The sequence below is a fragment of the Leopardus geoffroyi genome, chromosome A1, assembly GCF_018350155.1.
Source record: "Leopardus geoffroyi isolate Oge1 chromosome A1, O.geoffroyi_Oge1_pat1.0, whole genome shotgun sequence".
In the NCBI taxonomy this organism is placed as follows: Eukaryota; Metazoa; Chordata; class Mammalia; order Carnivora; family Felidae; genus Leopardus; species Leopardus geoffroyi.
This window is the reverse complement of record NC_059326.1, coordinates 198,643,077-198,657,111: the sequence shown is the minus strand read 5'-3', so window position 1 is coordinate 198,657,111 and position 14,035 is coordinate 198,643,077. Positions and strand designations below refer to the sequence as shown.

General features: G+C 44.2%; 1 protein-coding gene across 2 annotated transcripts in view; it reads left to right on the top strand.

The window, feature by feature from the left end:
• The first annotated feature begins 6,110 nt into the window (after positions 1-6,110).
• SNX18 (sorting nexin 18) overlaps positions 6,111-14,035 on the top strand; it is a 30,002-nt gene continuing 22,077 nt past the window's right edge. Inside the window, exons 1-2 of one of the 2 annotated variants that reach the window (XM_045438110.1) lie at positions 6,111-8,185; positions 9,581-9,714. In XM_045438110.1, coding sequence (XP_045294066.1) covers positions 6,565-8,185; positions 9,581-9,699 — 1,740 coding nt within the window. In that variant the 5' untranslated portion in view covers positions 6,111-6,564 and the 3' untranslated portion in view covers positions 9,700-9,714. Of the gene's footprint in view, positions 8,186-9,580; positions 9,715-14,035 lie in introns of those variants that run through there. The other variant, XM_045438099.1, reaches the window with a different exon arrangement.

The window sequence follows — 14,035 nt, the reverse complement described above, 5'->3', positions numbered from 1 at the left end:
TGTTGGAATTACCAGATCAGGAATTTAAAGCAACTGTGATTAGTATGCTAAGGGCTCTAATGAATAAAGTAGACAACATGCAAGAATAAATGCAATGTAAACAGAGAGGTGGAAATTCTAAGAAAGGCCCAAAAAGAAATGCTAGAGATCACTGTAACAGAAATGAAGCATGTTTCGATGGCCTTGTAGTAGATGGACATGACTGAGGAAAGAATCTCTGAGCTTGAGGATATATCAATAGAAACCTCCAAAACTGAAAAGTATACAGAAAAAAAAAAAGGCTAAAAAAAGATAACCAGCATAGAATATCCAAGAACTTTGGGACAACTACAAAAAAATGTAACATACATGTAATAGGAATAACAGGAGAGTAGAAAGAAGAAAACAGAAGAATTATTTAAAACAACAAGTGAGAATTTCTTCAAATTAATGTCAGATACCAAACTATAGATCCAGGAAATTCAAAGAACACCAGAGAAGACAAATACCAAAAAAAAAAAAAAAAAAAAACCCTACGCCTAGGCACATAATTTTAAACTACAGAAAATGAAAGAGTAAGAAAAAAAATCGTAAAAGAAATCAAAGGAAAAAATATCTTACCTATAGAGAAGCAAAAATCAGAACTATATCTCACTTCTCCTCAGAAACGATGCAAGCAAGAGGAGAGTGGAGTCAAATATGTAAAGTGTTGAGAAAAAGAGCTGCCAATTTAGAATTCTGTGCCATGAGAAATTAAGACTTTCTTAGACAAATAAAAATGGAAAGAATTTGCTGCCAGTAGATTTGCTTTGCAAGAAATGTTAGAAGTTCTTCAGGGAGAGGGAAAATGGTTAATAGATTAGAAACTCAGATCTACTTAAAGAAAGGGAGAACACTGGAGAAGGAATAAGTAAAGGTAAAATAAAATCTCCTATTTTTCTTAATTGATCTAACAAATAACTGCTCAAAATAGTAACAGCAGTGCTTTATTCAACTATGTATGTTTATGAGTGTGTATATATGTGTGTGTGTGTATATGTATATATGTATATATACATATACACACACACACTTATGTGTGCTTATACATACATAAAATAAATGATAAAAATAAATATGTATACACACACACACTTATGTGTGCTTATACATATTTTATACATAAAATAAATGATATCAATGCTACAAGGGGCCAGAAGAATTTGTATTATTTTGTTATTAGAGGTACTCACACTACCTGTGAAGCAGTATAGTGTTAACTGAAAGCAGACTTGGATTACTTGTAATGCATATTGCAAACTCTAGGCCAACTACTAAAAAAGAAGTTTAACTGATATGTAAGAAAGCAGAGAAAATGGAATCAATGCTTTTCGACATTATATTGGAAGTCCTAGCTAATGCAGTAAAGAAAACCAAGAAATAAAAGGCATACACATTGGGAAGAAATAAAACTCTCTTTGTGTGCAGATGACATGATTGGCTATGTAGAAATCCCCAAGAGAATCAACTAAACCCTCCTCCAACCCCTAGAGCTCAAAAGTGATTACAGCAAGGTTGCAGGATGCACAGTTAATATACAGAAGCCAATTGTTTTCCTACATATACTAGCAATGAACAAGTGGAATTAAAAGCACAATACCACTCACCTTAGCACCCTCTGAAAATGAAACACTTCGGTATAAATCTGACAAAACATGTAAAAGATCTATATGAGGAGAAACCAAAACTCTGACGAAAGAAATCAAAGCACTAAGTAAAAGGAGAGATATTCCATGTTCTTGGATAGGAAGATTCAAGACGTCATCTCCTTCCAACTTGATCTGTAGATTCGATGTGATCCCAATCAAAATCCCAGCATTATTTTGTAGCTATCAACAAACTGATTATAAAGTTTACCTGGAGAGGCAAGAGACCTAGAATGGCCAAGACAATACTGAAGTAGAAGAACAAAGAGGGCTGACACTACTCAATTTTAAGTCTTACTCTATAATTTTTTAAAAATTTATTCATTTTGAGACAGACAGAGAGAGTGAGCAGGGGAGGGACAGAAAGAGAGGGAGAGAGAGAATCCCAAGCGGGCTCCACACTGTCAGCTCGGAGCCTGATATGGGGCTTGAACTTCCAAAATGTGAGATCATGATCTGAGCCAAAACCAAGAGTCGGACGCTTAACCGACTGAGCCACCCAAGCACCTGTAAGTCTTAACTCTAACGCTGAAGTAATCAAGACAGTGTGGTACTGGTGGAAAAATAGAGGGATCAATGGGACAGAATATAGAGCCCGGAAATAGATTCACACAAATATAGTCAACTAATCTTTGACAAAGGAGGAAAGGCAACACAAAGAGGCACAGATAGTCTTTTTGACAAATGGTGCTGGAGCAGCTGGGCATCTGCATGCAAAAATCAATCAATCAGTCTAGACACAGACCTTATACCTTCCACAAAAATTAACTCAAAATGGATCAGAGACTTCAATATGAAATGCAAAACTATAAAACTCCTAGAAGATAACAAGAAAACCTAAATGATGTTGGGTATGGCAATGACTTTTTAGTTATAATTCCAAAGCACTATCCATGAAATAAATAATTGATAAGCTGGACTACATTAAAATTAAAAACTTCTGCTTTGTAAAAGACAACATCAAGAGAATGAGAAGACAAGTCACAGACTGACAGCAATATTTACAAAAGACATCTGATAAAGGATTATTTTCCAAAATGTACACAATTTCTTTTTTTTCCAGAATGTACAAAATATTCTTAAAAGTCAATAATAAGGAAGCAAACAACTCAATTTAAAAATGGGCCAAAAATCTTAACAGACTACCTCACTGAGGAAGACATACAGGGACACCTGGGTGGCTCAGTCAGTTTAGTGACTGACTCTTGATTTCAGCTCAGGTCGTGATCTCATGGTAGGGAGATCAAGACCCGCATCTGGTTCCGTGCTGAACATGGAACCTGTTTAAGATTCTCTCTCTCTCTCTCTCTCTCTCTCTCTCTCTCTCTCTCTCCCTCTGCTCCCCTCCCCCATATTCACACACACACTCTCTCTCTAAAATTAAAAAAATTAATCATAAAAAAGATATACGGATGGCAAATAAGATGTCCTACATCATATGTCATCAGGGAAATGCAAATTAAAATGAGGTGCCACTACCCGCTTATCAGAATAGCCAAAATCCAGAACACTGACAATACCAAATGCTGACAAGGCATTCTGATCCATTGCTGGTGGTAATGCAAAATGGTAGTCACTTTGGAAGTTGGCAGTTTCTTACAAAACTAAACATACTCTTACCATGCAATCCAGTAATTGTATTCCTTGACATTTACCCAAAGTAGTTTAAAACTTATACCCACACAAAAACCCGCACTGGAGTGTTTATAGCAGCTTATTCATAATTGCCCCATTCTAGGAACAACCAAGATATTGTTCAGTTAGACAAATAATAAATAAACTGTGATACATACAGACAATGGAATATTATTAGGGCTAAGAATAAATGAGCTATCAAGCTATGAAAATACATGGAGGAAGCTTAAATGCATATTACCAAGTGAAAGAGCCCATCTACAAAGGCTGCATACTGTATGATTCCAACTATATAACACCCTGGAAAAGGCAAAACTATGGAGACATTAAAAGGATCAGTGTTTGCCAGGGGTTAGGAGGGAAGCAGAGATGAACAGGCAGAGCACAGAGGATTTTTAGGGCAGTGAAACTACTCTGTATGCTACTACAATCATAGATGTAGATACATGTCATTATACATTTGTCCAAGCCCATAAAATATACAACACCGAGAGTGAATCCTAACGTAAACTATGGGTTTTGAGGGATAAAGGTGTGGTAGTGTGGGTTTATCGATGGAAACCAACGCACCACTCTGATTGGAGATGTTGACAGTGAGGAGGGGCTATATGGAAGATCTCTTGTGCCTTCTGCTCAGTTTTGCTATGAACCTAAAACTGCTCTAAAGAAATAAATCTGAGGCACAAATGTGCTTGGCTTGTTCCAGAAATAGAAAAGAAACCGCTGTGGTTTCACTCTAGTTGAAGAGAGAAATGGAAAGAGAAGCAAGGGCCAGGCCACCACATAAGGCCTCACAGGCCAAAGGAAGAAGTGTGAAGATACGGTCGTGTGGAGCTATTTAGTGTCCCGGAATGATGTGTTTTTACAAACGCACAAGGAAATAGAAATAGTTGATGGTTATAAAAATGATTGTGTAAACTAAATTATGAATAGTCTCCATTTTCCAGAGAACTCTTTTAAAAATGTGTTGCTGTATCTACTTCCCTGAGTGCAGAGTTATAATTTTCTAATACTTGAGCACATTTTCTAAATATCCAAGACCCTAAGGAACTTTTCCTGTCACCCAGGAGCCACAGAGCCAGGCACCATGGATAGCCCGTTTCTCTCCTTCACCAAGCCTGATGCCTGGCCTCTCATCAGACTCCTGCCAACTGAATGCTTGTTTGTTCTGGAACTGCAAACAACCTCTGACATCCAGTAGTTCCTCAACTACTGTTTCTAAGGAGCAGCCCAACCGGTCTTTAAAAGCCATCACCTCAAAGTCCTGGAATTTTCACCCCTGAAATAGATTTTTAGTCTCTCTGTCTCAAAACCTGAAGCATTGCAAGTTTCGTGTTACTTTAGTGAACGCTTTAACCTAAAAAAGTAACTACCAGATGAATGGTAAGGGTGAAATTAAACGTACTTATCCTAAATATGGTAGGTTAGCTTCTCACAGTTAACAAACAAAATCAATTGTATTGTAGATGTTCCGTGAATGTCGACTTCATGTTTCTGACCACATAAATTGTTGACGATGAAATTCAATGACCTCTCTTGCTTACTGTAAGAAGGATCCTAACTCAGAGTTTTCAACTAAAAATGTTGTAATTCAGAATTTGCTTACAGAATTGAATAAAGGTTTTTGCATTAGGGATAAACACTGTGGGAGTACTTCTGGTATACTGGGTTGGTGGTTTTGCACAAGATGCTTAGAATACCACAGCCCTTCCTCACAATACTTGTAAACTCTTCTGGCCCGTTTCCCAGATTTGCTTGAAAAGGGTCAGAGGACAGGCTGAAATTAATGACATATGAATGCTGAATCCAAGTTAGAGGTGTCTTTAAAGGAATCATTAGGCTAGACTTAATAAAAGGGGACTATGAGAAGAAAAAACTTGGGGCAAATTATACACTGAAGGAAAAGAAGATGTGAAACAAGGCAACTTCGGAGATGGGAGCTGATTAGTATCTCGGGAAGTGAGTTTTCTTTTTTGAATCTACGTATCTTAAAGATAATATAAATACAGTGAGACAGAGATGAATGGACACAGATGGTCACTGATCTCAGATTAGGAGTAGGGGTGTGAACATGAGGGTCCTTTCTGGTGCTACGCCCTGGGATTGTGGTTTTAGGACCCCATTCTCTTTATGAAGGAGAACGGGGTTTTTGTTTTCCCAAACAGCAGTAACATTAGCGACAGCAGCAACAAACACCTGACTGTGCTCCCCATGTATAGTACTCGCCATATATTAATCCCTCTGTTTCATGTTCCCCCTCTGTAAAGTAGGGATTACATGATTATCGAATCCCCACAACAACCCTAGGAGGGAGGGAGGTTCAGTGAGTGACTTGCTCAAGGTCATAATCTAGGTAGTGTCAGAAAGCGAATTCGAACCCAGTAGCCTGACTCCGAAGTGTAAACTCTCATTCCCCGCACTACGTGAGGCTCAGGGAGCAGAAGGGACATATGCAAAATGCCAGCTCTCCCTGCAGACGTATTTTACTGGAAACTCTCCCGCCCTGATGCCTCTCTTCCCACACCACCCTTAGCCTCTTCATTTGTCAGGCACAACACCTTCCTTACTTTGCTCTTGTCATTCTTCTCCCCTTCTTGCCAGAAGGTTCCAGCGGGTGGAAGACGAAAGGGAGAGGAGCGGACAGCCCCCGGCACAGGCATCTTGTCTTCTTCTTAGTGCCGTCGCTAATATTCACTGAAACTCCTTTATTAGATGTGTGGTTCAGTTATTCTAGAAGCATTCACTGAGCGCTCAGAGTGGGAACGTTCGTCAGGAACGCAAACATTAATTTACTTTCTAGGATACTTTTTTTTTTTTTTTTTTTTTACCTAAGAGCCTAAACATCTCAGACAATTCACTTCTTTCTGAGTGGAAATCTTCGCCCTGCGCCTCACTGCTCAGGGCCCGCCTGAAGGGGGCAGTGGCGGCCGCCGAGTGGGCTCCGCCGGCAGGCGCGGCGGCTCGGCCATCGCTTGCTCTCGCCTGGCGCGCGGCTCTCGGCCGTGGATTAGCGCAGCTGGGGACGTGGGAGGCCGCGGGCCCCGCCCCCGGCCGGCGGCGGCGGCGGCGGCGGCCCAGCGCGGCAGTCGGCGCTGCGAGCCGAGCGACGCGGAGGGCGCGACCGGCGGGCCGGGGCGCGGAGCTGCGCGCTATCTTTTGGCCTCCACTTCGCGCGCCGGGGCGCGGGCGACACCGCGGGTCCTTTCGGCCGGCCCCGGGCTCGCGGCGCCGGGAGTCGGCGGCCGCTAGCCGGGACGCCGGGACCATGGCGCTGCGCGCCCGGGCGCTGTATGACTTTAGGTCGGAGAACCCGGGCGAGATCTCGCTGCGGGAACACGAGGTGCTGAGCCTGTGCAGCGAACAGGACATCGAGGGCTGGCTCGAGGGGGTCAACAGCCGCGGCGACCGTGGCCTCTTCCCGGCCTCGTACGTGCAGGTGATCCGCGCCCCTGAGCCCGGCCCGGCGGGCGACGGGGGTCCGGGAGCTCCAGCTCGCTACGCCAACGTGCCGCCCGGCGGCTTCGAGCCCCTGCCCGCCGCGCCGCCCGCCTCCTTCAAGCCGCCGCCCGACGCCTTCCAGCCGCTGCTGCAACCGCAGCAGGCGCCACCGCCGAGCACCTTCCAGCCGCCGGCTGCGGGCTTCCCGTACGGCGGGGGCGCCCTGCAGCCGTCGCCTCAGCAGCTCTACGGCGGCGGCTACCAGGCCAGCCAGGGCAGCGACGATGACTGGGACGACGAGTGGGACGACAGCTCCACGGTGGCCGACGAGCCCGGCGCGCTGGGCAGCGGCGCGTACCCGGACCTCGACGGCTCGTCGTCCGCAGGCGGCGCGGCCGGCCGCTACCGCCTGTCTACGCGCTCCGACCTGTCGCTGGGCTCCCGCGGCGGCCCGGCACCTCCGCAGCACCACCCGTCGGGGGCAAAGAGCTCGGCTACTGTAAGCCGCAATCTCAACCGCTTTTCCACCTTCGTCAAGTCGGGCGGTGAGGCCTTCGTGCTGGGCGAAGCATCGGGCTTCGTGAAGGACGGGGACAAGCTGTGCGTGGTGCTGGGGCCCTACGGCCCAGAGTGGCAGGAGAACCCTTACCCCTTCCAGTGCACCATCGACGACCCCACCAAACAGACCAAGTTCAAGGGCATGAAGAGCTACATCTCCTACAAGCTGGTGCCCACGCACACGCAGGTGCCGGTGCACCGGCGCTACAAGCACTTCGACTGGCTGTATGCGCGTCTGGCGGAGAAGTTCCCTGTCATCTCGGTGCCCCACCTGCCTGAGAAGCAGGCCACGGGCCGCTTCGAGGAGGACTTCATCTCCAAGCGCAGGAAGGGCCTGATCTGGTGGATGAACCACATGGCCAGCCACCCGGTGCTGGCGCAGTGCGACGTCTTCCAGCACTTCCTGACGTGCCCCAGCAGCACGGATGAGAAGGCCTGGAAACAGGGCAAGAGGAAGGCCGAGAAGGATGAGATGGTGGGCGCCAACTTCTTCCTGACCCTGAGCACGCCCCCCGCCGCCGCCCTCGACCTGCAGGAGGTGGAGAGCAAGATTGATGGCTTCAAGTGCTTCACCAAGAAGATGGACGACAGCGCGCTGCAGCTCAACCACACGGCCAACGAGTTCGCCCGCAAGCAGGTGACGGGCTTCAAGAAGGAGTATCAGAAGGTGGGCCAGTCCTTCCGCGGCCTCAGCCAGGCCTTTGAGCTGGACCAGCAGGCCTTCTCCGCCGGCCTGAACCAGGCCATCGCCTTCACCGGAGATGCCTACGACGCCATCGGCGAGCTCTTTGCCGAGCAGCCCAGGCAGGACCTGGACCCCGTCATGGACCTGTTAGCGCTGTATCAGGGGCACCTGGCCAACTTCCCCGACATCATCCACGTTCAGAAAGGTAAAGCTTGGCCGTTAGAGCAGATGGTCTGGAATGTGTTGTTGAGGCTGAAAGGGCCTCTGATTTGGACAGAAATACCAGTCTCTGTTTCAGACTGGTGTTCTATGGGTTGGGAATCAAGAAGAGATGTGGACAGCTGGCCTGTTTTTCTGAGTGTATGATGGATTGTGGGCAGGTAGCTGCCTCCTTAAAGAAATTCCAGACAGGGAGTGGGTACTCTTCAGAGAAAGTTCTGAGAGTACTTTTTATGACAGTGCTATCATTTTCGAGTTGAATGGTTGGGTAATGAGCTTCTGGGATCTGTAATCTTGTACCTAGGGTAGAATTAGAAGAGGATCCAAACCACGTTAGGCATCCATTTGAACACTGCAGGGTCACTTACTTAGTGATGGGTTTCAGGAAGCATGGAGATAATGGGAGAAGAACGGATATCTGCGAATAAAGTAAGCCCCGTATCTTCCTTCCACACCTCTCAATCCCTAGTTTGGTAGAGGAATTATAATCAATTCTCTGAGGGTTCTAGCTGGGGCAGTTTAAGAATGTCTTGCCTAGGCTTCTTGCAACCTTTGTAGAATGAGGTTTAAAAAAAAGGCTCACTCTAATTTCAAGAAGTTTTTTCTCTTTAACATTTAGTCATTTTTGAGAGCCAGAGTGTGAGTGGGGGAGCGGCAGAGAGAGCCCAGAGCCAGAGACACAGAATCCGAAGCAGGCTCCAGGCTCTGAGCTGTCAACACAGAGCCCGATGTGAGGCTCGAACCCATGAAACCATGAGATCATGACCTGAGCCAAAGTCGGACACTTAACCTACTGAACCACCCAGGTGCCCCTAATTTCAGGAAGTTTTACGAAAATCTCTTTAAGCTCAGTCATTTTGAATTCGGAGTCTATTAACCGACTGAAGGTAAAAGAGTATTATCTAGGAAAATGATGTAGGGAAACTACAAAGAATGCACAGCATCTGAGTGTCTCATCTGAGGGCGGTGTTCCTGGTTTCCCACTGTTAGCTGCCCAACTCTCAGAGTTTGTTTCATTATTGTTAGTTGTTAGTGTCCCTAATTTTTGTTAAAGCACTAACCTTTGCGGATTATTTTCTTAGAAAATAAATTAGAACCGTCAAGCTTGGAGTGAGAGAATGGGGAGGTGTTGGAGTTAGGGAGGTGGTCTTGCCGGTAAATATCTTCTGTTCAGTGTGGCATTTGTGGCGGGGAGGGAGTTACCTAATCTGACTTCCTATGATGTTGGAAACCTCTTTGGGTCGTGAGGTCTGGCCTTCAGTAAGGTGGTTACCGCCTTTCCAGGTGCACCAGTCCAATTATGAACAGCCCTGATCTTTGACATATTCTTCCTTACATTGAACTAAAATTTGCCTCTCTTGTTTGTCTTTGTGTTCCCTAGACCCACAGAAAGTTGTTCTATTCCTCAACATATTGGCCCTTTACACTTTTGGAGACAGAAGTCTTGCTTCCTTCCCTTCCCTGTGCTGTTCTTCCCCCCGCCGCCTTCCAAGTGTGTGACTAGTCTTCTCACCCACCAAGGAGGGGATCCTTCCAAATCCTTGAATTTGTCCTTGGTCCTGCTAAAATGCAGTATTCTGAAACATCTGCAGTACTGATTTTGGTAGAGAATAGTAACTTTCTTGGCAATTTACATTTTGTAAATGCAATCTAAGATTGAGGTAGCTATTTGAACAACCATATGGAACCTGCATCTATATTCCTTATGCCTTTTTTTGTGTGTAAATTGCTGTGAATCCTTGACTTTCTGGCTGGTGCTGGTGGGACTGACTCTTTGAGCCTTTCGTGCAAGACCTTATATTTAAATACCATTGTGTCATATCAACCTGGACCCATGCTGCCTTTTTACGTATTTTGTGAGTTTATGCAAATTATTGGTAAATAGTTGAAAGGGTGGAGGCAGGTACAGTCATCTGCAGGCAGACACAGGTGACTGGCTGCTACAGGGTGGCATAGGTTTACTCACTGGCTTTCCTGTCCTTCAGACCACACACAGCCTTGTCAAATGCCCTGCTGTTGAAACTATTAGAAAAGGTATGGTATTTGTTCTGAGGTCTATTATGAGTTTACAGCAGTAGTTTTTGTAGTTTATCAAACTATAGTTTACTTTTTTCAAATCCTAGAATTAAAATTGTCATCTATTTCTGGGGATTTGAGAAACTTTTTTCATTAAAACCCAGTACCATTTTATGTTGTCTAAACAGATTCAAGGGCACTAAACATAATCCTTAGGAAGTTCAGAAAGAAAATCAGTTAATATTAGTAAGTATAGTTTGTTTCTGCTGTAGCCTTCGTGTGTAACGTACAGGGAATGTGTGTCCCTAGGTGGCAGGTCTTTAGAATGTACTGCTATTTAAAGCTATAGTGTGCGATGCAGGAGGCTAAAAAGCATTTGCTTACAACCAGTTTGTATCAAGGAAGCTTGTGTATCAAGGATGCTAGTGTTGGCAATTTTTAGGAATACAGATGAGACAAATTTCGTAAGTCATGTTAAAGCTTTTTGAACATGTTCTGGATGTTCAGAACTTGTGGCTGTAAAAAGCAGCTCAACCCTCCCCTTCCCCCCCCCCCCCCCCCCCCCCCCCCCGCTTAACTACACAGTTGCTGTTGGAATGAGTCTTTTTTAGTCTGAGCACTTGGGGACTTTGTTTACAGGTTGGTTTTCTTTTTTCCCCCTCTAAGGTCTCAGAGTATAATCACATCAAAGATTTTACTGTAACTTTTGAGAGGAGAACCAAAAGAAGAAAAAAAACAATAAAAATCTTTAAGCAGTTTAAACAGTCTTTTGTTTTAAGTATGTGGTTCAAAGTTCATAGTTCAACCTAGGGAGAAACTTAAAAATTCAAAATAATTATTTCAACACTTAAGCCCTCATTGTTTACAGGAAGAGAAAAGCAGTTTCAGTTCTTCTACGTTTTACACGTTCTAATCATATTAGGTCCACATTCAGATGAGACAGAAATGATTAGAAAGTGCTTTTTTAATACTAACACAGTTAAGAAGGGGAGTTAAGTTTTTTCCCCCTTAATTCCTGGGGGGAAAGGACAGGAACATTAGTCTCCTCTGAGCTTTTTTCTTATCCAGGAGACTGCTGTGGTCAGCTTTTCCAGTGTTCCAAACCTGTGGTATTCGATGCTGGGTCTGTGAGCCACATATAGCTATTTAAATTTAATTAAAATAAAATAAAATAGTATAATTCAGTTCCTTAATCACACTAGCTCTGGTTCATGTGCTTTGTAGCTAGTGGCCTGCACATTAGACAACAGATACAGAATAGGCCATTTTCATCACTGCTGAAGGTTCTATTAGACAGTGTTGTGCTAAACAGTGGGCTGTGGTTTAACTGCCAGTCCTTTCAAATTTCTCCAGTAAGCTGATGATCTTTGCACATACTCTTCAGATAGTTTTCTTTTTACTTGGCATCCCGTCCTTTCCATGTGAAGTAATAAAACTGGGAGGGGAAGCAGGCCCTGCTAGACCTCTCTCTACAGAACTTCCCAGGCACTCAGTCAGTGAGTAATATTTCTGTGGTGTGAAGATGTTCATCTGCTCTGCATCCTGCCTTCATCTCCCATTCAGAAAATATAACTGGTATCAGAGTGGATGTCTGAGACTAGGGAGGAACCAGCTCCAGAACGAGGGTGGAAAACTCAGATACTCTTAAATGTGGTGGACTGGCATTTTTCTGACTATACTTAGTACTGAAACCATTGCTTAAACTTAATAATGGTTTTAGTATAAGCACTTCCTGCAAAAGCGAAGAAAGCCATATGGTTTCTTTAGCTAAAAGAGAATTCTAGAATTCTAATGTTTTTTCATCAACTAACGGAGTCTTAGGTAAACAGACAATTTTGGTTAATGGAGTCAAGCATAGAAGAAGGCAGTTTGCTGTAGTCTGAAGTACAGTAGATGGGAATTCAGAATATGTTTGAATGTTGCTCATATTTTGCTCTGTCTTAACAGGAGTCCCTTAAATTCTTTGTTCATAGGGCGCTCATTGATTCCTGTCTAGTCACATGTCTGTCACTGCCCAGCTTTGTAACCCTGTGGTCTGATTTTCTTTTTTTGAAATGGTAGCATTTTATCTCCTCTTTATCCTCCCTGCCATAGTATGCTTTTATAATGCTGATGTTGGTGAGTTGGGTGGTACAGAGAATCTCTTCACTGTCAGTTTCTTAGCTTATTCTGTTCTGTTTCCAAAGATATGATTAATCCCTAATGTTTAATAAAGCTTACTCTGGATGGCAGTGAGTTGCTGGGGTTTAAAAGCTTTAGGCTTATCTCCTGGGGAATACTGTGAAAGGGAAAGTGTGGTGAAAAGTGTGGGCTTCATCTTTATTTATGAATATGGACTAGGTACTGGGAAGGAAGCACTTGAAGAGAAATTTCTTGATTCCCGAGAAGAGATATGTCACGTAAAAGTGATTTGTTGGTAAAATGTCTTGTGAGTCTGCGAAGGAGGGTGGCTGAGCTAGGTAACAAACAGGCAGGCAGTCCTGTTTTCTGTACTCTCAAATTAAATATGCAGGGTCCACATTGCTCTCTGTAAACGTTCCAGATGGCGCCTTCTTTTCAACAAAAAATAGCCCCAGGACCTCAGGAATGGTACACCAGTAGTGGGCCTTATCAGTCTTGTGGGGTAGAGTTTCACCATTGTGCTTCCTTTCACCACGTGTAGGGTCCGTCTTATGTCCCTCAGACATTAATTAAAGATAGCTAGAGTCCTGGCAGGGCACCCAAGGTAAGGCTGGGCCACAGTTAGCCCTTCCCTGTCTGCTCCCCATTCTCCTGTGGCTAAAAATAGAACTGAGAGGGTGGTGCCAGGAATATAGAGAAAAGGTCTAATAAGCGGGCTGTTTACAAATGCATCCTTGTTTTAAAACTTCTGGGCTGGAAATTGAGGTCATTCATTTTTTTTTTGTTTTGTTTTGTTTTAGCCCCGTCTTAATTGAACCCATTTCTCCTCTCCCCTACTTACACCTCCAGCTATTTTTTAAGGAGACTTCAGTTCTAGCCATAACCTTTGTCCCTGTCTGTATTTTCTTAATAAAAACGAGGTTGGTTACCTTTGGGGCTTTTGAAATAGATGCCTGAGTTCTTTGGTTAAAATGACAATGTGACTGGCCACAGATGGTCTTGGTCATGAAGCTAGGTAGGGATACTGCTCAGATCACCCTGTCATTGGTTTCTCAGACTTCTTTTTGAGGCATGAATCCTTGAAATTACACTGGGGAATCCCAGTCTGTTAGGCTGATGACGGCAGAATCAAAAGGAGGCAGGAACCTGCACTCCCACTCACGTTCCTCGGATAACTCTTGGAGTTTGTTGGACTTCCCTCTTAATTAGGAAATGTCATCCGCACAGTTTCCTGTCTGGTCATCTTAGGATTTCCAAACATGAAGATCAGAACCCAAACTAGGAAGAAGTTCTGGGAGAAGGTGTCAATTCCCTTATGAGCATGACCCTTCTTTTAAATGATGATCTTTTTCTTCAGGCTGAATAAAAATTTCCTGCCATATTGTCCCAAAGCATTTTAAAACCAAAGTTTAATACCAAGTTAGATTTAATTTGCCATCTATTTCTGAAACTTTGTGATACCACCAACTAAATGATTGTCACAAATAAAATGGCACAGTAATGCTTAGCTCTTGTTTAGAGAGACTGTACTCCAAGGACCTGTACCATTTGTCACTATTTATAGAGCACAGACTAGAGTCACATCTGCAGGAAGGACAGATGGGACTTAGATCCTCACTGCGTTCTTTGACTGGTGGCAGAGAGGTAATGTGCCGGGTTACTGAGAGCCCTCCAAGGCAATGCAGAAGAGACGGGGCTG